This window comes from Pelophylax lessonae (genome assembly GCF_965119305.1).
Source record: "Pelophylax lessonae genome assembly, chromosome: 13".
Taxonomy (NCBI): domain Eukaryota; kingdom Metazoa; phylum Chordata; class Amphibia; order Anura; family Ranidae; genus Pelophylax; species Pelophylax lessonae.
Genome location: NC_138780.1, coordinates 190,481,251 through 190,501,638, shown reverse-complemented (window position 1 = coordinate 190,501,638; position 20,388 = coordinate 190,481,251). Strand labels below are relative to the sequence as shown.

General features: G+C 47.4%; 1 protein-coding gene across 1 annotated transcript in view; it reads left to right on the top strand.

Moving 5' to 3' along the window:
* Positions 1 to 20,388, top strand: part of NRDE2 (NRDE-2, necessary for RNA interference, domain containing) — a 75,916-nt gene that overhangs the window by 47,402 nt on the left and 8,126 nt on the right. The window contains exons 8-11 of the mRNA XM_082242784.1: positions 3,962 to 4,085; positions 9,515 to 9,690; positions 13,762 to 14,148; positions 16,970 to 17,850. Of these exons, the coding sequence (XP_082098910.1) occupies positions 3,962 to 4,085; positions 9,515 to 9,690; positions 13,762 to 14,148; positions 16,970 to 17,850 (1,568 nt within the window). The remainder of the gene's footprint in view (positions 1 to 3,961; positions 4,086 to 9,514; positions 9,691 to 13,761; positions 14,149 to 16,969; positions 17,851 to 20,388) is intronic.

Below are 20,388 nucleotides of genomic sequence, written 5' to 3'. Positions count from 1 at the left end.
TGTACATTAGAACCCAAGTCCTATTTTTTATTGCTGTTCGTTTGCCCACAAGTACGTTTACAGCCTCTTTGTTTGTCCTGATGATCATTATCTCAGGGACAGAAAAAGAAAGGAAAAAAATCCCAAATTTTGAGTTGTGGCTGGAACAAGGATAGAGGGAAAATCTTCCAATGGGGACACTTGTTCTCGTATCGTCTAACAGAGGATTTTCCCCCACTTTGAGGAGATTTCCACATGCTTCGCTGAGGGGTCTGCTGCACAGGAAATGGAGTGAAATCTCTCCAATAAGTTTTTAGCCATTCCCTATTCAAAACAAACTCTTGGCTGTAGATATAATTTAATTGCTTTTTATCATCTATTGATCAAATAAATTATCTTCTGAATTAGATTTTTTGCCAGAACAGAGCGTTCTTTTTCTTAATGAGCACAAACCGTGTTTTCTTCTATTGAGCGCAATTCATTTTATGAAAGGTTCTTCTATTGACATGATCATTATGTTGAATGACCGCATTGTTGGCTATATGGCCAACATAAGTCTTGGTTCAGGTTTACAGTGACTCGTATCGCTTCTCCTCCTTCAGTCTGCTTACCGCACAACGAGTCTGCCATTTCTTCACCCATTGAGAAGGAAAATGACATAACCAGTGAATTATGAGGTTTCCTTCCAACCTGGGCAGAGCCCCCATCGGAAATCATGGGGCCCCGTGAAATCATGGGGCCCCGTACAGCCTACCTGGCAGGACCCCCCTGTCCCTGAAAAGAGACGTACCTCTCAGCATTCTGCGAATATTGCAGAGTGCAGTTCCAGGGAAAATCCCCCATTATAATGCATTCAAAATTGTGCTGTGAAGCGTGAACTGTAGGCTGAGGCGGGGGTCTTTTTTTTTTCAAGGTCAGTGCCAGCATGAGGGTTAGGCGAAGGTCAGGGAGAGCATGAGGGTTAGGCTAAGGTCAGGGGTATAAAATCAAGGGGGATATCCTGCGCTTAATGATGAATAAAAAAGTAGATGATAAATTAACATAAAAACAAGGTAGCAGCTAGAACACTGGATTCATAGTAATCCCATTCATATTGTGTGTCAAGTAGTGCAGCGCTATGAACAACAAAATTAATTGTGCTTAAAAAGTTGATAAATTGATATACAATTGATAACAATGCAATATAATAAAATGAATCAATTGCGCTAAATCATAAGTCCATTCGGCATATATAGATGGTGGAGAGTCCACTAGAGGGTGAAGATCCCAAGATGTGAAAAGCAATGGAAATAAAACAGTCACCCGTGCGGATAGGCAAGATGGCAGCTTACCGCAATGAGTGGGCCTCCAAATTAATGGATGGGCCACTAAGAGCATAAAGTAATAACTCCTATGGACTGGGTTCTCTCCTCTGCGTGAAACGGGATTACGCTATGAATGCTTTTATCCTCTACATATTGCCATACATATCGGAGTCGTGTCTGGATCTATGAGCGAGTGAGGGTTTGATGCAGTCTAGTGATACTTGGTCCGTTCACGCAGAGGAGAGAACCCAGTCCATAGGAGTTATTACTTTATGCTCTTAGTGGCCCATCCATTAATTTGGAGGCCCACTCATTGCGGTAAGCTGCCATCTTGCCTATCCGCACGGGTGACTGTTTTATTTCCATTGCTTTTCACATCTTGGGATCTTCACCCTCTAGTGGACTCTCCACCATCTATACATGCCGAATGGACTTATGATTTAGCGCAATTGATTCATTTTATTATATTGCATTGTTATCAATTGTATATCAATTTATCAACTTTTTAAGCACAATTAATTTTGTTGTTCATAAGGTCAGGGGTAGCATGAGGGTTAGGCTATGGTCAGGGGGTTAGGCTAAGGTCAGGGGGAGCATGAGGGTTAGGCTAAGGTTAGGGGGAGCATGAGGGTTAGGCTAAGGTTAGGGGGAGCATGAGGGTTAGGCTAAGGTTAGGGGGAGCATGAGGGTTAGGCTAAGGTCAGGGGGAGCATGAGGGTTAGGCTAAGGTCAGGGGGAGCATGAGGGTTAGGCTAAGGTCAGGGGGAGCATGAGGGTTAGGCTAAGGTCAGGGGGAGCATGAGGGTTAGGCTAAGGTCAGGGGTAGCATGAGGGTTAGGCTAAGGTCAGGGGTAGCATGAGGGTAGGCTAAGGTCAGGGGTAGCATGAGGGTAGGCTAAGGTCAAGGGTAGCATGAGGGTAGGCTAAGGTCAGGGGTAGCATGAGGGTAGGCTAAGGTCAGGGGTAGCATGAGGGTAGGCTAAGGTCAGGGGTAGCATGAGGGTAGGCTAAGGTCAGGGGTAGCATGAGGGTAGGCTAAGGTCAGGGGTAGCATGAGGCTAGGCTAAGGTCAGGGTGTGCCTGAGGCTAAGGTCAATGGTCTCTTTGTAGCCATGTCTGATATTTTCATCTTGGCAAGTTGAAAGCAATGGTGCCTCTGAGATACAGTGATGGTACATTTACCATGTAAAGCTGCATATGCACAGTGTCAGGAACAACTTAAGCAGTCTATACAATGCCTAACCAACCAGACAGGTCAACACACTGTACAGTGGCCTCGACAGGCTGTGTGTGGGCCAGAGAAAATGGAATGGAGGATGGGTGTGTGACACATGAGACCAACCAAACAGAATTATAAATGTTTGGGGAGGTAAGGCTGGTCCTATAAGTATCTGACCTGTGTATTTTCTTGCTTTTCTACAGTCTCACCTTTAGGTTGTAGGTTTTCCAGGTCTAGAGGTTCTAAAAAAATTCCCCAAAAAACAGTTTACTGTGACTTTGATTTTTTTTGCTTGTTTTCCCCCACATTTACACGCTGCCTCTGCCAGCTCGTCATTACAGGGACTTAGCCCTGCATTTCATTGTTCCAGGAACTGTCAGATGGGTGCGTTTACAGTGACCAATGACAAATTAACATTGTCACCCATCAGAACCAGAGAGATGGACTTCCCATTAATCCCATTTCTTTTGCAGAAATTTCTCTGTACAGAGAACAGTCACACACTTATATTATTATTTGTTTAAAGCGCTAACATAGTCCGTAATGCTTTACAGAGAACACTGAGCCATTCTCATCAGTCTCTGCACCAGAGGAGCTTACTCCCTAATGTCCCCAACACAGTCACACTGTTATTACACATTTATATAGCTATGAAATATTCCAAAGGGCTGTACAGAAAACACACCAGTCTCTACAGTAGAGGAGCTTTCTGGATGATGATGTAACACTATCACTCCTTCTGACAGCAATGATGGAGCACTATCCCTCCCTCTGACACCAATGATGGAGCACTATCCCTCTCTCTGACACCAATGATTGGTCACTGATATCAATGATGGGGCAATATTCCCCCCACTAATTTCATCAATTGGGCACTATCTGTCCCCCCACTGACACCAATGGTGGGGCACTATTCCTCCTCTTGACACCAGTGATGGGGCACTATTTCTCCACACTGACACCAATTATGGGGCACTATTCCTCCCTCTGACACCAATGATGAGCCACTATTCCTTCCACTGATATCAATGATGGGGCACTATCCCCCCCCCCACTGACACCAATGGTGGGGCACTATTCCCCCCACTGACACCAATGGTGGGGCACTATTCCCCCCACTGACACCAATGGTGGGGCACTATTCCCCCCACTGACACCAATTATGGGGCACTATTCCCCCCACTGACACCAATGATGGGGCACTCTTCCTCCTCTTGGCACCAGTGACGGGCACTATTCCACTGACACCAATTATAGGGCACTATTTCTCCCACTGACACCAATGATGGGGCACTTTTGCTCCCACTGACAGCAATGACAGGCCATTTTCTACTCCCACTGGCCACAGTCTGGCCCTCCTAAAGCCTGAAGAACAGTAAACTGGCCCTTTGTTTGGAAAGTGTGGGGATCCCTGATGTAGAGCACTGAGGTGATAAGAACTTTGTCTCTGTTTTTGTAGGTGGAGTTTTTCGAGCCATTTTGGGACAGCGGTGAACCTCGATTTGGAGAAAAAGGGGCAAAGGGTTGGAGCTCATGGATGCGCCAGCAAGAGAAAGGAGGCTGGGTGGTCGTCAATAACCTGGGTAATCGATCTGATCTGCTATATCTTTGTAGAAGATTGAATTTCTTGTCTTTAGGGCTTTCTAACTGTCATGCTGTCCCACTATCTGCACATATGCAGCAATTAAAGTGCTCCTCTGTTACTAATTGACACACCTGTATTGCTATATTATAGGCCTCGTGTACACTGGACGTTTAACCCACTTGCATGAGACTCTGGCATTTAGGTGAAGGCGGAAAGGCACAGGCGCACCATGCGGCTCCTTAGTGATGTCACTTCAGGTTTCATCCCACGCTGGCCCTTCTACTTCCTTTCATGATCCCCCACGGTCTTTGAGTGCAGAGAGGAGCAGAAACATCAGTCTAGTTGCAATCCCTGACCATCAGCGTCATATCCAGAGGTTGTCTTTGGAAAATAGAAGTATGAGTGCTGCCAGCATTGCTGCAGAGGTTGAAGGGGTGGGGGGTCAGCCTGTCAGTGCTCAGACCATACACTGCACACTGCATAAAATTGGTCTGTATGGCTGTCGTTCCAGAAGGAAGCCTCTTCTAAAGATGATGCACAAGAAAACTTGCAAACCGTTTGCTGAAGACAAGCAGACTAAGGACATGGATTACTGGAACCATGTCCTGTGGTCTGATGAGACCAAGATAAACTTATTTGGTTCAGATGGTGTCAAGCGTGTGAGGCAGCAACCAGGTGAGGAGTACAAAGACAAGTGTGTCTTGTCTACAGTCAAGCATGGTGGTGGGAGTGTCATGGTCTGGGGCTGTATGAGTGCTGCCAGTACTGGGGAGCTACAGTTCATTGAGGGAACCATGAATGCCAACATGTACTGTGACATACTGAAGCAGAGCATGATCCCCTCCCTTCAGAGACTGGGCCACAGGGCAGTATTCCAACATAACGGCCCCAAACACACCTCCAAGATGACCACTGCCTTCCTAAGGAAGCTGAGGGTAAAGGTGATGGACTGGCCAAGCATGTCTCCAGACCTAAACCCTATTGAGCATCTGTGGGGCATCCTCAAACAGAAGGTGGAGGAGCGCAAGGACTCTAACATCCACCAGCTCTGTGATGTCATCATGGAGGAGTGGAAGAGGACTCCAGTGGCAACCTGTGAAGCTCTGGTGAACTCCATGCCCAAGAGGGTTAAGGCAGTTCTGGAAAATAATGGTGGCCACACAAAATATTGACACTTTGGGCCCAATTTGGACATTTTAACTTAGGGGTGTACTCACTTTTGTTGCCAGCGGTTTAGACATTAATGGCTGTGTGTTGAGTTATTTTGAGGGGACAGCAAATTTACACTGTTATAGAAGCTGTACACTCACTACTTTACATTGTAGCAAAGTGTCATTTCTTCAGTGTTGTCACATGAAAAGATATAAAAACATATTTACAAAAATGTGAGGGGTGTACTCACTTTTGTGAGATACCGTGTGTGTGTGTGTATGTATGTATGTATGTATGTATGTATGTGAATGTGTGTGTGTGTGTGTGTGTATAATATATATATATATATATATATATATATATATATATATATATATATATATATATATATATATATATATATATATATATATATATATATATATATATATATATATATATATATATAATGTAGATGGATAGATAGATAGATATAGGATGTATAGTATGTATATAGATAGATATATCTTATATCCAACTACGATGTAATACGATTGTCAAATTTTGTGAGTACAATACAATCAATGTTGTAGTAGTTTGATTGTGATACTATTTATATATGATATATGTACTATACAACATAAGTGTGTTGTTATTATGTTGTTATATTTTTTGTTACCATTTTATTACTAATGACACACATTTGTGTTTAAGAAATTATCAGTACCCACTGCTGTACCTCCGAAAAAAGGACTCGACAAGTTTAGTCCGAAACATGTTAGCTGGTTAGATACCTGTGCCCAACAACCAACCTATGACACAGTCCAGGCAGTGGGAGTATTGTCAAATACTACTTGCACGGTATCTAGAATACTAGTGATTGTTTTGGGTTTATTCCTTATTTCTTGATATAAAGGATTAATCTATGTATGTCCTTTTTATATTTTATACGATAGGAGTACGACAATAAAAATATTTGTTTTACTTATCGGTCTGTTTCCCAATAGTCCATGAGGGGTATAGCAGTAGTTTTATCTGCAAACGACTTAAATCTGCCTGCAGGGGAAAATGCGATGTGGGAACCCACACTAGAATCAGGCTGGTTCCTGCATCGCATATGTGTGAACCCAGGCTAAATGTTATTAGCACTCGATGCAGCTTTCAGCCGCTCACAGTTTGCAGGGTTGAACGGTGCAACTGTACCTTCTACCTGCACCTACCGTGTTTCCCCCGAAAATAAGCCCGGGTCTTATATTATCTTTAGGTGCAAATAATGCATTAGGGCCTATTTTTGGGGGATGTCTTATTTGTCCCTTGTATTCTCTCCCCCTCTCCCTCCCTGTCCGCTCAGGAGTCCATATCCCTGTAATCCCCAAAATAAATTCTAGGTAAAGTCCTTGTAAAATCCTTTAACCTGCTCTGTAAATGGTTTATATAATGTTCAGTGTGTGTCTTTATGTAATGTTATAAAAAATACCTTATTTACAGCGTTGCTGGGCGCTCACATGACCCGCCGGAGCTATTCTTTCCTGCTCTGAGCACTGCCGAGGGAGATGCCGAGATCCCCGCTGACGTCAGCCCTGCTCCGAGCACTGCAGGGGGAGATCCCAAGATCCCCGCTGATGTCAGCCCTGCTCCGAACACTGCAGGGGGAGATCTCGAGATCCCCGCTGACATCAGCCCTGTTCTGAGCACTGCAGAGGGAGATCCCAAGATCCCCGCTGACGTCAGCCCTGCTCCGAGCACTGCCGAGGGAGATCTCGAGATCCCCGTTGATGTCAGCCCTGCTCCGAACACTGCAGGGGGAGATCCTGATATCCCCACTGACATCAGCCCTGTTCTGAGCACTGCAGAGGGAGATCCCAAGATCCCTGCTGGCGTCAGCCCCGCTCTGAGCACTGCAGAGGGAGATGCCGGGATCCCCGATGATGTCAGCCCTGCTCCGAACACTGCAGGGGGAGATCCCGAGATCCCCACTGACATCAGCCCTGTTCTGAGCACTGCAGAGGGAGATCCCAAGATCCCTGCTGGCGTCAGCCCCGCTCCGAGCACTGCAGAGGGAGATGCCAGGATCCCCGATGATGTCAGCCCTGCTCCGAACACTGCAGGGGGAGATCCCGAGATCCCCACTGACATCAGCCCTGCTCTGAGCACTGCAGAGGGAGATCCCAAGATCCCTGCTGGCGTCAGCCCCGCTTCGAGCACTGCAGAGGGAGATGCCGGGATCCCCGATGATGTCAGCCCTGCTCTGAGCACTGCAGAGGGAGAGACCGGTGTAACGTTAAAAAAAAACCCTACCCCCGTGAAAATTCCCTACCCTCATCACTTCCAGTGCATGTACATCATGCATCAGCTGAGCCGCTTCCCAGTGCGCATGCTCAGGCAGTATTGATCGGCTCACACCGGAAGTGACGAGGGTAGGGAATTTTCACGGGGTAGGGTTTTTTAACGTTACAACGGCTTCCCGTGAAATAACCCTACCCTCGTTCCCAGTGCTTAAAGCGTTGGGTTAGCAAATGATGTTGGCTTCCCATGAAAATACCCTACCCTCGTTCCCCAGCGGGTCGAGGAAAATGTAAAAGTGTCTCCTAATGGAGGAAAATTTAAAATATATATATATATATATTTTTTTTTTTTTTATCATTTAATTTCGATTAATATATATACATTTTCTTCCATTAGGAGGCACTTTTAAATTTTTCTGGACCCGCCGGGGAACGAGGGTAGGGTATTTTGACGGGAAGCCGCCGCTTTAAGGACTGGGAATGAGGGTAGGGTTTTTTCACGGAAGCCGAGATCATTTACTGTGCACGCATGCGCACTGGGAAGCCGCCCAGCTGATGACTGACGTACCCTAACAGGAAGTGACGAGGGTAGGGAATTTTCACGGTTAGGGTTTTTTAACCGAACACCGGGATCCCCGATGATGTCAGCCCCGCTCCGAGCACTGCAGGGGGAGATGCCGGGATCTCCACTGACGTCAGCCCTGCTCCGAGCACTGCAGAGGGAGATGCCGGGATCCCCACTGACGTCAGCCCTGCTCCGAGCACTGCAGAGGGAGATGCCGGGATCCCCGCTGACGTCAGCCCTGCTCTGAGCACTGCAGAGGGAGATGCCGGGATCCCCGCTGACATCAGCCCTGCTCTGAGCACTGCAGAGGGAGATTCCGAGATCCCCGCTGGCGTCAGCCCCGCTCCGAGCACTGCAGAGGGAGATGCCGGGATCTCCGCTGACGTCAGCCCCGCTCCGAGCACTGCAGGGGGAGAGGCTGGGATCCCCGCTGACGTCAGCCCTGCTCTGAGCACTGCAGAGGGAGATGCCGGGATCCCTGGTGACGTCAGCCCTGCTCTGAGCACTGCAGAGTGAGATGCCAGGATCTCCGCTGACGTCAGCCCTGCTCCGAGCACTGCAGAGCGAGATGCCGGGATCTCCGCTGACGTCAGCCCTGCTCCGAGCACTGCAGAGCGAGATGCCGGGATCTCCGCTGACGTCAGCCCTGCTCTGAGCACTGCAGGGGGAGATGCTGGGATCCCCGCTGACGTCAGCCCTGCTCTGAGCACTGCAGAGGGAGATGCCGGGATCCCCGGTGACGTCAGCCCTGCTCTGAGCACTGCAGAGGGAGATGCCAGGATCTCCGCTGACGTCAGCCCTGCTCTGAGCACTGCAGGGGGAGATGCTGGGATCCCCGCTGACGTTAGCCCTGCTCTGAGCACTGCAGAGGGAGATGCCAGGATCTCCGCTGACGTCAGCCCTGCTCCGAGCACTGCAGGGGGAGGGGCCATTGACGTCAGCTGGGAGGAGAGCTCCGGCTGGTCACATGAGCGCCCAGTGGCGCTGTAAATAAGGTATTTTCTACAATCATGCTACATACAGACACACACTGGACAATATATAATACTTTTACAGCAGAGATTACATGATTTTGCAAGGATTTCAACTAGGGCTTATTTTCGGGGTAGGGCTTATATTGCAGCAATCCTAGAAAACAGATAGGTCTTATTTTCGGGGAAACACGGTAAATACCAGAGTCTCGTGCATCCAGGGCTAAACAGCCAGCGTGCATGAGGCCTAAATGTGACTGTTACAGCTTTAGAAAGACTGAAGGATGGAGCAGGGCAGGAAATGGCAGAAAGGTGAGTAATTCACCGTAACTTTCTGTGCACATTATCTTTTGCTTTTTAACCTGTAAAGTGGTAATTTTGGGAATATTTAGTGATTAAAAACAGCCTGGTATAAAAGCAGGGTCTTTAAAGTGGAACTCCTCTTTGATCAATCATTGGGGACATGTGTTTTCAGGGGAGGAGGAAGAGGAGGATGTGGAGGAGGAGCTTGATATAAAAGACAAGAGTCTCCATCGTCATAAGATCTGGCTGGACATGGAGAGTTTGCGGGAGGCTAGACATTTCTTACCATGGCGAGCGGACCCAGATAAGAAGCAGACGGAGGAAGACTGTGAGGATCCTGAGAGACAGGTGAGAGAGTACGGACCCTTTCCAGTCATCGGGGTAAAAGACTTGCTTAAAAGATTACACCATCCACCATTATTGTGCTACGGGTTTCAGAACGCCTCTCTTTGGACTCTTTCACACTGACAGTAATGCTTACTGCTCTTTTAAAGTGATCCACGGTGGCTCAGCTACCTGTTATTACCGTCTTATGCCTCTTTCACACTTATGCGACTTAAAAGTCGCGTGATTTTTTTGATGCAAGTTTGACTGGACTTGAAGCAATGCCTATGTCTATGGACCTCAAAACGCATTAAAGCGGAGTTCCGGCCTCGGGGGTCAATTTGAGCTAAAAATACCCCCGGGACAGTCAGGGATAGTACATTCCACAATGGATAGCCTCTGAACTGTCCCGGGTCGCACTTACCTGTAAGAAGAAATACTTACCTTGAAAATTTCTTCTCCAGCGCTGCCATCTCAGGTGTGGGCAGCTGAAGCCGCAGCGTCCCTCTTCGTGTCCCTCTTCCGTGACGTCTGAGTCCTACAATGCACTGCACCGGCCACGCTCGTCACTTCCGGTGTAGGCACGGCATCCCTGAACAGCTTCTGGGCATGCCCAGAAGCTGTTTAGCAGGAAATGCCGTGCCTGCACCGGAAGTGACGAGCGGGGCCGGTGCAGGCGCATTGACTCCTGGGAGCGATGACGTTCAGCTCCCAGGAGTCATCGCAAACCGGAAGTGACGGCGCGGGCCGCGGCCGCAGAAGGAGGAAGTGGAAGGAAGGTGAGTATATTTTCTTCTATAATAAGGTAAGTGACCAAAAAAAAAAAATCTGCATTATCCATTTCTCTTTCAGGTTCCCCTTAGCAAGCGGATGGCCCAAAATCGATTTTATCGATTTTGTGGCCGGAACTCCGCTTTAAAATCGTCCCAAAGCAGTGCAGGGACTACTTTTGAAGTCGTTGCGACTTGAAGTCACACAGATATGAACGGAACTCATTGGAAATCATGGAGTGTGACTTGTCATGCGACTTTTCAGTCCCAATGTGCAGGAAAAGGTTGCGGAAGTGTGACAGGGGCCTTACTGTTCCCCCGGCTGCTAGTGTGGAAGAGCTCTTTCTTAGTGTTGAAAGCTCTCTCAGGGCTCATTTACACATTTAAAACGCCTATCACTTCAACATGCTTTTTTGATGCCTCGATGATACAATGATGATGCTTTTTGAAGCTTTAACCGCTTTAGGACTGCCCGCTGCAGAAATACTGTGGCAGGCTGGCCCTCCTGCGCGAACTGCCGTAGGTATACGTCAGTCGCGCGCCTGCAGCTAGGGGGCGGGCGCATGCCGGCTCTTCCGCCCCCACTCGGCAGTGGGGACTCCGATGCACGGGGCAGGTGGCTCTGATTGCCGCCTGACACCCGCATTCGTTCCCTGCTGAGGGAGAAGGACGGTCAGCTGTTGTAAACACAGCTGACCGTTCTCTCTGGAATGATCACAGAGTGCCTGTGATCCTTCTATATCGGCTCACAGGTCTCTGTGATCATTTCACAAGCCCAACCCCCATACAGTTAGAAACACACCCCTAGGTACGGATTTAACCCTTTGATCGCCCCTGGGTTAACCCTTTCCCTGCCAATGGCATTATTACAGTAACAGTGGATATTTTTAGCACTGATTACTGTAGTAATGTCACTGGTCCCCCCCAAAAGTGTCAAAAATGTCAGTTAGGGGTCCGATATGTCCGCCGCAATGTCGCAGTCCCGCTAAAAAATTGCAGATCGCTGCCATTACTAGTAAGAAAAAACAAAACAGTAAAAATGACATAAATCTTTCCCCTAGTTTGTAGACGCGATAACTTTTGCGCAAACCAATCAAAATACGCTTATTGCGATTTTTTTTTTTTTTTTTTTTTTTTACCAAAAATATGTAACAGAAAACAAATTGGCCTAAAATGTTGAAAAATTTGGATTTTTTTTTTTGAGAATGTTATATAGCAGAATGTGAAAAATGTTTTTTTTTTTTCAAAATTGTTGCTCCTTTTTTCTTTATAAACGCAAAAAATAAAAATAGCACAGGTGATCAAATACCACCAAAAGAAAGCTCTATTTGTGGGAAAAAAAGGACATCAATTTTATTTGTGTACAGCGTCGCACGACCACGCAGTTGTCCGTAGAAATAACGCAGTGCCGAATCGCAAAATATGGCCTGGTCATTAAGGGGGAAAATCTTCCGGTCCAGAAGTGGTTAATAATACCAGCCCATACCAGTACCCCACCTCCACCTTGCTGGTGTCTCTGTATTTTGATTGTAAAATAACCAATAAACATTTTGAAAGTAAAAAAATCTTTCTGCCAGTCCTGTAGATTTTCATTTGAAAAGTGATAATTTGGCCGTAGACGGAGCGCCGTGTCCATTGAGGACTCTATTAATGAGATCTTCCTGACGGAATTTCAAGTTCTTTTTCTGCCTGGAGGGTTTGTTCCATAAGATTGTGAGATGTAAGATTGCTTCTGCTGCTAAATGGATGTTCTCCCTGCTATTTCATGATAATTAATGAATAAAGAATCCAGCAGGCATCGTAGGAACTTCTTATAATGGGCTCTCCAGGTAGCAGGTAAAGCACTGAATGCATATGGATTTGCCTGGCATTCAGCTTTAGAGCTCTGGGATCACCAATCCCCCCCCCCCCAACTTATCAATGGCATAAAAAACAACCTAAATGTAATTCTCCAGTCCCGAGCCTTCCTTCCTATTCAATTTATTTATCAACCACTTCTGGACCGGAAGGATTTTCCCCCTTAATCACCAGGCCATCTTTTGCGATTCGGTACTGCGTTACTTTAACGGACAATTGCGCGGTCCTGCGACGCTGTACCTAAATAAAATTGATGTCTTTTTTTCCCCCACAAATAGAGCTTTCTTTTGGTGGTATATGATCACCTGTGCGTTTTTTATTTTCTCTTACGTCCTCTGACAGACGCAGCTCTCAATGCTTCTTTACTATGGGCAGGCCGCGCTGTATTGGGCGGCAGCCATTTTCCCTGTGCTTCCTTTATAATTTCTATAGCATCAGGCCTGCCCATAAGTGAAGAAGCAGTGAGAGCTGCGTCTGTCAGAGGACTCAGAGAAAAGGATTTTACGGTAAGTTCTTACAAAAATCCAATTTTTTGTGCTATAAACAAAAAAACAGTGGTAATTCTGAAAAAACATAAAAAAAAATATATATTTTTCACATTCTGCTATATAACATTCCCAAAAAAAAACATAAAAAAAAATCTAAATTTTTTAACATTTTAGGCCAATTTGTTTTCTGATGCATATTTTTGGTAAAAAAACAAAACAATAAGTGTATTTTGATTGGTTTGCACAAACGTTATCGCGTCTACAAACTACGGGAAAGATTTATGTCATGTTTATTGTGTTTTTTTTTTTTTTTTTTTACTAGTAATGGCAGCGATCTGCGATTTATAGCGGGACTGTGACATTGCGGCGGACAGATCGGACCCCTGACTGACATTTTTTACACTTTTGGGGGTACCAGTGACATTACTACAGGAATCAGTGCTACAAATATGCACTGTTACTGTACTAATGACACTGGCAGGGAAGGGGTTAAGAGTATAGGTAATCAAGTGGTTAAATGTGACCCTAGGGGAGTGATTATAACTGTGGGGGGGCATGGCTTCTGAGATGACCATAGAGACGTGATCCTCCCAGGGCCATAGAGCTCTGCGATTATTCCAGGGAGAAGGACGATCAGCTGTGTTTACAACAGCCAACTGTCCTTCTTAGCGGGGGAACGATCGTGGGTGTCAGGCGGCAATCGGAGCCGCCTGACACCTGCATTGGCTCCCACGCTGACGATCGGGGGCGTTCCCTCCCCAGTTCCTCTCAGGTGAGCTACGTAGGTCTACGTCGTTTTGCCTGTATGAGCCATCCTGCCGCAGTAAAAAGGCGGCTGGTGGTCGGGAACTGGTTAAGGGGGTAAAACCTTCCACGCTGAAGTGGTTAAAGCAGTAATACTTTTGAAGTGATGGATAATATGTCTGTTTTCCTGTAGGGATCTTTGTGTGGATTCTGCTCACAGTCCTTTCCTATTACAGGTTCTCTTTGATGACCTTGGACCGTCTATGTTCGGGATCACCAGCCCGGCATTAAAGTTCCAGTTGATTCTCTCCTTCCTGCAGTTCCTGGGTGTCCCCTGCGGCCCTCGGCCTCCTCCGGCCTGTCTATACCTCGCCCTGGATGAGCTCTCCCTCTTTGACTCCATGTCAGCCGGTGAGAGGTTGGTGACTTCATTCGAGGCTCCCCTGGCTGGGGTCAGTACGGTCGGTCACCTCAACACGGTGAACAGAGGGAGGCAGCAGATTGGCCACTGTAAGGAAGGCGAACGCTTCATACAGAACGTCTTCCAATCCGCAATGTCCTTGTTCCAGGGACAAGAGAAGATGGAGCTGTGTGTCTGCTGGCTGCAATATGAAATCTCCAAGGTAATGGAACCTGAAATAGCCAATATCACTCATTTTTTCATAAGATGATTGGGGGATGTAAGGAAAAGCATGGGAGGATTCTAAAATATTATATCATGCTGTTTACTCTTGGCTACCAAAATTGCTTTAAAGTGACCCTGTCACTCAGGCGGGGTGACCGGGTCTGTATGCTGAGGACCCCTTTTTGTATTGTTTTGTACTGCATATTGTGCTGCCCGGTGTACGTTTTTCCTTTTTTTTTTTTTTTTATTTTACTCTTGTTTTTGCTAGTTTCAGACGAATCAGAGCGGCTGCCATCTTTTTGCCGACTTGGTGCAGACCTATTTTTAAGTGTTTAGCTGCCTTGTAGGCAAAGTCTTGTCTTCTGAGGTGTTTCTCTACCAATAAAGCAGAACTTCACTGGGAAACAGAAGTTCACCCCCTCCCCCTTTTACTTTTGTAACAATGTCTTTTTTTGGGGGGGGGGGGGGGGAGCAGGTCCCTAATGGCACTTTTCCACTGCAAGTACCGGCTCGGCTCCACTCGCCCGGTTTGGTTTTCCACTGCATGGTACCGCATGGTACGGTGTTGGAACGGTTCGGTACGGTTTGCTTTTCCACTAAAGTAGTAAGTGGGTGGGATAACAATGATTCTCTGACCAACCAGTGGCTAGTAGTGACAAACAGTCAAGGCTGCATGCAAAGGATTGTGGGATATGGGACCGGTACGGCCCTCTTGGAACCCCAACCGAGGTGGTACTGTTTAAGCAAGCCGTACCGTTCGGTTCCATGTAGTGAAAAAGCGCCGCCGTATCGTACTGTACCGAACCGTTCCAACACCGTACCATGCGGTACCATGCAGTGGAAAAGCGCAAAAGCGAGCCGAACCATTCGGTTCCATGCAGTGGAAAGCGCCATCATTTTGACAAGTACCTGCTCCCCACTTCCGCTGGAATCACCTAGGCCGCGTGTCAAAACACAGGGCCCACAGGCCAAATGCGACCTGCCAGGCCATTTCATGTGGCCCCCGCACCTCTCCTGCAGCTGCGGTGACCCCCTCATCTCCGCCCCCACTTTGTCTTAGCAGTTGGCAGCAGAAAGGAGGGCAGATGGTGTGGTTCTCTGTGAAGCTGCAGCATCCGCTCGTTTCAGCCCCCCCAGATAAGCAGTTTACAGCAGAGAGGAGGACAAAACTCCTTCTACAGATCCTGTGTCTCCCTATGCAGCAGCACCCCCTTATCTCTGCCTCCTCGGTCAAAGCATTCAGCAGTCTGCCACAGCTGACTCAAGTACTCCTCTGGTCCTCCTCCCTCCAGACCCTGCAATTTCTGTTTCCTAGGTCCACCTCCAGCTTCTTCCCGGCAGAAGCACAAGTTAAAGTGGAGTTCCTCCCTCCGTATGTTTGCACCCCCCCCACACACTTGGCACTTCACCTGCGATCTTTGAGTATTTCTGGTCGCTCCTTCGTCCCTCCGCTGCCTTCACACATAGTTCCCAGCAAATGGTCCCAAGCGCTAATCTCTCTGACAATCCACACTGTATATATACTGTCCCAACTAATCTGGTGCAGCCATCAGAAAATAGTAAAAAATGACCATTCAGCAAGCAACCAGTGTGGACAGCGCTATCTGGATATAGGTGATGCAAATAACCCTGTATGCTGGTGACTACATTGGGGGCACGTATGTTCTATAGCAGAAAGTAAAAAATATTGTTTTTTTTTTTCAGAATTGCCTCTCTTTTTTTCTTTATAGTGCAAAAAATAAAAATCGCACAGGTGATCAAATACCACCAAAAGAAAGCTTTATTTGTGGGAAAAAAATTACATCAATTTTTTTTGGGTACAGCGTCGCACGACCGCGCAATTTTCCGTTAAAATAAGGCAGCGCCGAATCGCAAAATATGGCCTGGTCATTAAGGGGGCAAATCCTTCCGGTCCAGAGGTGGTTAAAAAAAATAAATAAAAAATTAGGCTGGGCTTTGAATGATCTGTTTTTGGCATTTTCCTCCTTGCACAGCCAGTCTCTCTAGTAAATTGAGCTGCCCAAGGAGAATCTTTCCCTGCACTTCTTTGAAACAAAATTAAACATAATGCATTTAGGCTACGTTCACATGTGGGCGTAGCGGATCGTGGGCAGAATCACCGCGATTCTGCCCACGATCCGGAAATCATTGCAAATCGCTGGACGCCTGTGCGATGCCCGTGATTTTCAATGGCACCCCAAAACCTGTACGATGTTGCAGCGATTTCCGCCTGCCGAATCGTGGTAACATTGCGCAAACAGAATCGCGGGACGCATGACGCACAAAAGAAGCCCTTGTACCTTTTTTGGGCGTCATGCGTGCCGCGATTCTGTTTACGCGATTCGGCAGGCGGAAATCGCGGCAACATCGTACAGGGTTTGAGGTGCCATTGCAAATAACGGGCATCACACAGGCGTCACGCGATTTGCAATGATTTTCGGATCGCGGGCAGACAAACAGCTCCCAGGATGCAATGCAAAGGCGGAAGTGATGTTGGTGGCCGTGGCCACAGAGGGGGGAGAAGGAGGAAGTACAATCAAAAATGCCCTAAAAATAAGGTAAGGGACCCCCGAAAAAAATTGAAAATGCCCTATTGTTGATCAGAATAGCGAGCGCTCCAGGAATCACTAAAGTTGCAAAATAGGCCGGAACTCCGCTTTAAAAAGTCTGTAGTAGTGACAGGCTCCCTTTTAACAATGGTTATTCAGATTCACCATCTGTAACCTTTGGTACATCTTCATGCTAAGCTTGCTCTTTTGTTTAATCAGGATGCATGTATGTGACTGCTGGCTGATGCGTTTCGTTCTTTGCTGTTCCAGATTGTCCAGTGTATTGGAACACCGAGGAAGAAGCAGCTTAAATCCCAGGGGAAGAGGAGTAAGAGACTTGCCAAAAGTCTGCTGAAAGAGCCATGGAACCGGAACAGCCTGGCGCTGTGGAAGGAGTACGCTCTCCTGGAGTGGCTGCTGGGGAACACAGAGGAGGCCAGGAAGGTGTTTGATGCTGCCATCAGTCTGGCAGGAGGCAAAGGGTTAAAGGACCAAGAACTCTGCAGCCTCTGTTTACTCTATGCAGAGCTGGAAGGGGGGATAACGGACCCATTGCAGGGGGTTGGCGGGTCTCGGGCGGTCCATGTACTGACCAGCCTGGCAGAAAGTGCACCCTACCAACCCTATAGGGGACCTTCTCAGGCTATTACTGTTTTGAAAGCACGAAAAACCTACGAGCTCGCTCTGCAGGACAGCGTGAATTCGCCGCCCTCTGCATCGCTGGTCACCTTAACGGGGTGTTACGCACTTTTCCAGTACCTCACCATGGGCATAGAGGCTGCTGCTACAGTGTTCAGGGAGGTGGCTGGCTCACTGACACCCCCTGCAGCTGGGTGTGGAGAATCACAGGACTCATACAGCCCTCTGCAGGCTATCAAGCTGATGCAAATCAACTTGCTCACACATCACATTAAGGTTAGCGTGTACCCACGGGGGCCTCTCAGGGACGCATTGTTGGATGCTTTACATCTGTATCCCAACAACAACACCTTGTGGAAATCCTACATCCAGACCGAGAGCCGGTCTCACAATATCAGCAAAGCCAGGAGGTTCATCGACGGGGTCAGGAGGACGTCGGATGCCCTGGAGCCATATCTGTTTGCGATTCGGGCGGAGGAGGATAGGAAAAAGCTGCTGGAATCTGTTCAAAGGTAGCCCAGGCCATTTTCACCGTCCTGGTCTAATAGACTAATATAATATACAGTACTGGAGGCAGACACGCCTTGCTTAACCACTTCTGGACCGGAAGATTTTCCCCCTTAATGACCAGGCCATATTTTGAGATTCGGCACTGCGTTAATTTAACAGAAAATTGCATGGTTGTGTGACGCTGTACCCAAATACAATTAATGTCCTTTTTTTCCCCACAAATAGAGCTTTCTTTTGGTGGTATTTGATCACCTCTGCGGTTTTTAGATTTTGCGCTATAAACAAAAAAAGAGCGACAATTTTGAAAAAAACACTATTTTTTACTTTCTGCTATGAAACATTCCCAAAATTTTTTATCAATTTAGGCCAATTTGTATGCTGCTACATATTTTTGGTAAAAAAAAAGTCCCAAAAAGCTTATTTTAATTTGTTTTGCACAAAAGTCTTTACTTTATAGCCTTTACAAACTACAGAATAGATTTTTGGAATTTTTATTTATTTTTTTTACTAGTAATGGCGGCAATCAGCATTTTTTAGCGGGATTGCGGCGGACAGATTGGACCCCTAACTGACATTTTTGACACTTTTGGGGGTACCAGTGACATTACTACAGTAATCAGTGTTAAATATTATGCACTGTATAAATGACACTGGCAGGGAACGGGTACACACGGGGGGGGGGGGGGGGGTGATCAAAGGGTTAATGTGTGCCTAAATATGCTTGCTGACTGTGTGTGTGTGGGGGGGGGGGGGATTCTGTGGCAGGCACAGAGAGATCGGGGTTGTAGCTTAGCTGAAACTCCTGATCTCTTTCTGTTTGTCTGACAGAAGACTCGCCTGCTTTGTTTGCATAAGCAGGCAGGTCTTGTCGGTTTATCTGACGATCGCGAGATGCCGGCGGCAATCACCGCGGCCCGCCTCCTGCTGTGTCTAAACACAATGGGAGCGTGGCTCTGGCGGCGCGCACGTTGCTCTGGCGGCGCGCACGTTGCTCTGGCGGCACGCACGTGCCGCCGAGACCTCGTTTACGAAATCACGTAGTACTACGTGATTTTGCACAGCCGAGCCGCCCTGCCGCAGTAATACTATGGTGGGCGGTCGGCAAGAGGTTAAGGACGACTGTTGACGGTGCATATTTCTTTCCTGCAACCACGGGTTGCAGGAAAGAAATTTGCACGATTCCACCATCAACACAGTGTTGACAAGGGAATCCCTCCTGCTGAGCAATTGTCTTCTCACGTTTGGGGGAGGGGTGTTGTAGGGGAAGCCTTCTTCCCTGGGTGAAGAATGTGATTATTGCTAGCAGCTATAGCAGCCGCTTGCAATAATCGCAAGCGAATCCGGCAGGCTGGGTGTACCCAAGCTTATCAATCAATCAACTGTGTGCATTCAGTATGCCCATTAATGGTTCAAATCTCGGCCAGTTCCTGCTAAACCGGCTGAGATGCGAACCATGTATGGCTGGCCTAAGACTAGAAGATCGCTGTCTCCTATCCACCATAATCATCACAGGTAAAAGCTTTAAGTTATTTATTTTATTGGTTGGGGGGCTGGGAAAGGGGTGTCAAACTCAATTTCATAGTGGGGCCACATCAGCATTATGGTTGCCCTCAAAGGGCCCGTTATATCTGTAAGATTAGATATCCAGAGAAACCCACGCCCCCTTACATGAGATGTTAAGAGTCACCCACCCTTTCTTACATCACAATGCACACCCTTACCTTGTGCTACTGCAAGGAAGAAGATGCGGGTGGATCTGGAAAGAAGAAAGTGCAAGGTATGGAGGAGGACCAGAGGCGAGCTGGAGTCAGCTTACAGAGTCTGCAGAATGCTGAGACCAGGGGAGGTAGAGACAAGGTGGTGATGTGACTGCACAGAGAGGTGCAGGATCTGTAGGAGGAGTTCTGCCCTCCTCTGCTGCAGACTGCTGAGAAGGGGGGGGGGTGGGCAAAGACAGCAGCACAGGATTTGGCAAAGGAGTTCTGTCCTCTCTGCTGCCAACTACTGAGACAAGGTGGGGGAAGAGACAAGGAGGGTGCCGAAGTTGCAGGAGAGGTGCGAGGGCCACATGAAATCACCTGGGGGGGCTGCATTCGGCCCGCGGGCCTTGTGTTTGACACCTGTGGCCTAGAATTAAAGCACTGACAGTCAAATTAATAACTTGATTTTCAATGCAAAGACCGCATATATTGTTTCCTATCTTCCAGGCCCTGATGAAGGGGCAATGCTTAGCACCTGAAACCCGTTGGCGGTTTCCTTTAATTTTACATTGGAATTAATCTGTATCGAAACAGCAATATCAAATTGTGGCTCTTCAATTCTAGATTCAGTTTACCCCATCACAACCCAAGGTAATCATGATATGGCTTTGGTGTGCAGAAGCTGTGCCCAAAAAAAAAAAAATGGCGTGCGCTGTGCGTCCTTTTCCTCCTGCGATATGCACGTCACATTACCCAGGAGTCATTGTCCCTCCATTCAGTAAAGGAGGAGGGGGGCGGGCGGGCCAAGCAGCACGTTATTGGTTGACCGGCTGGCTTAAC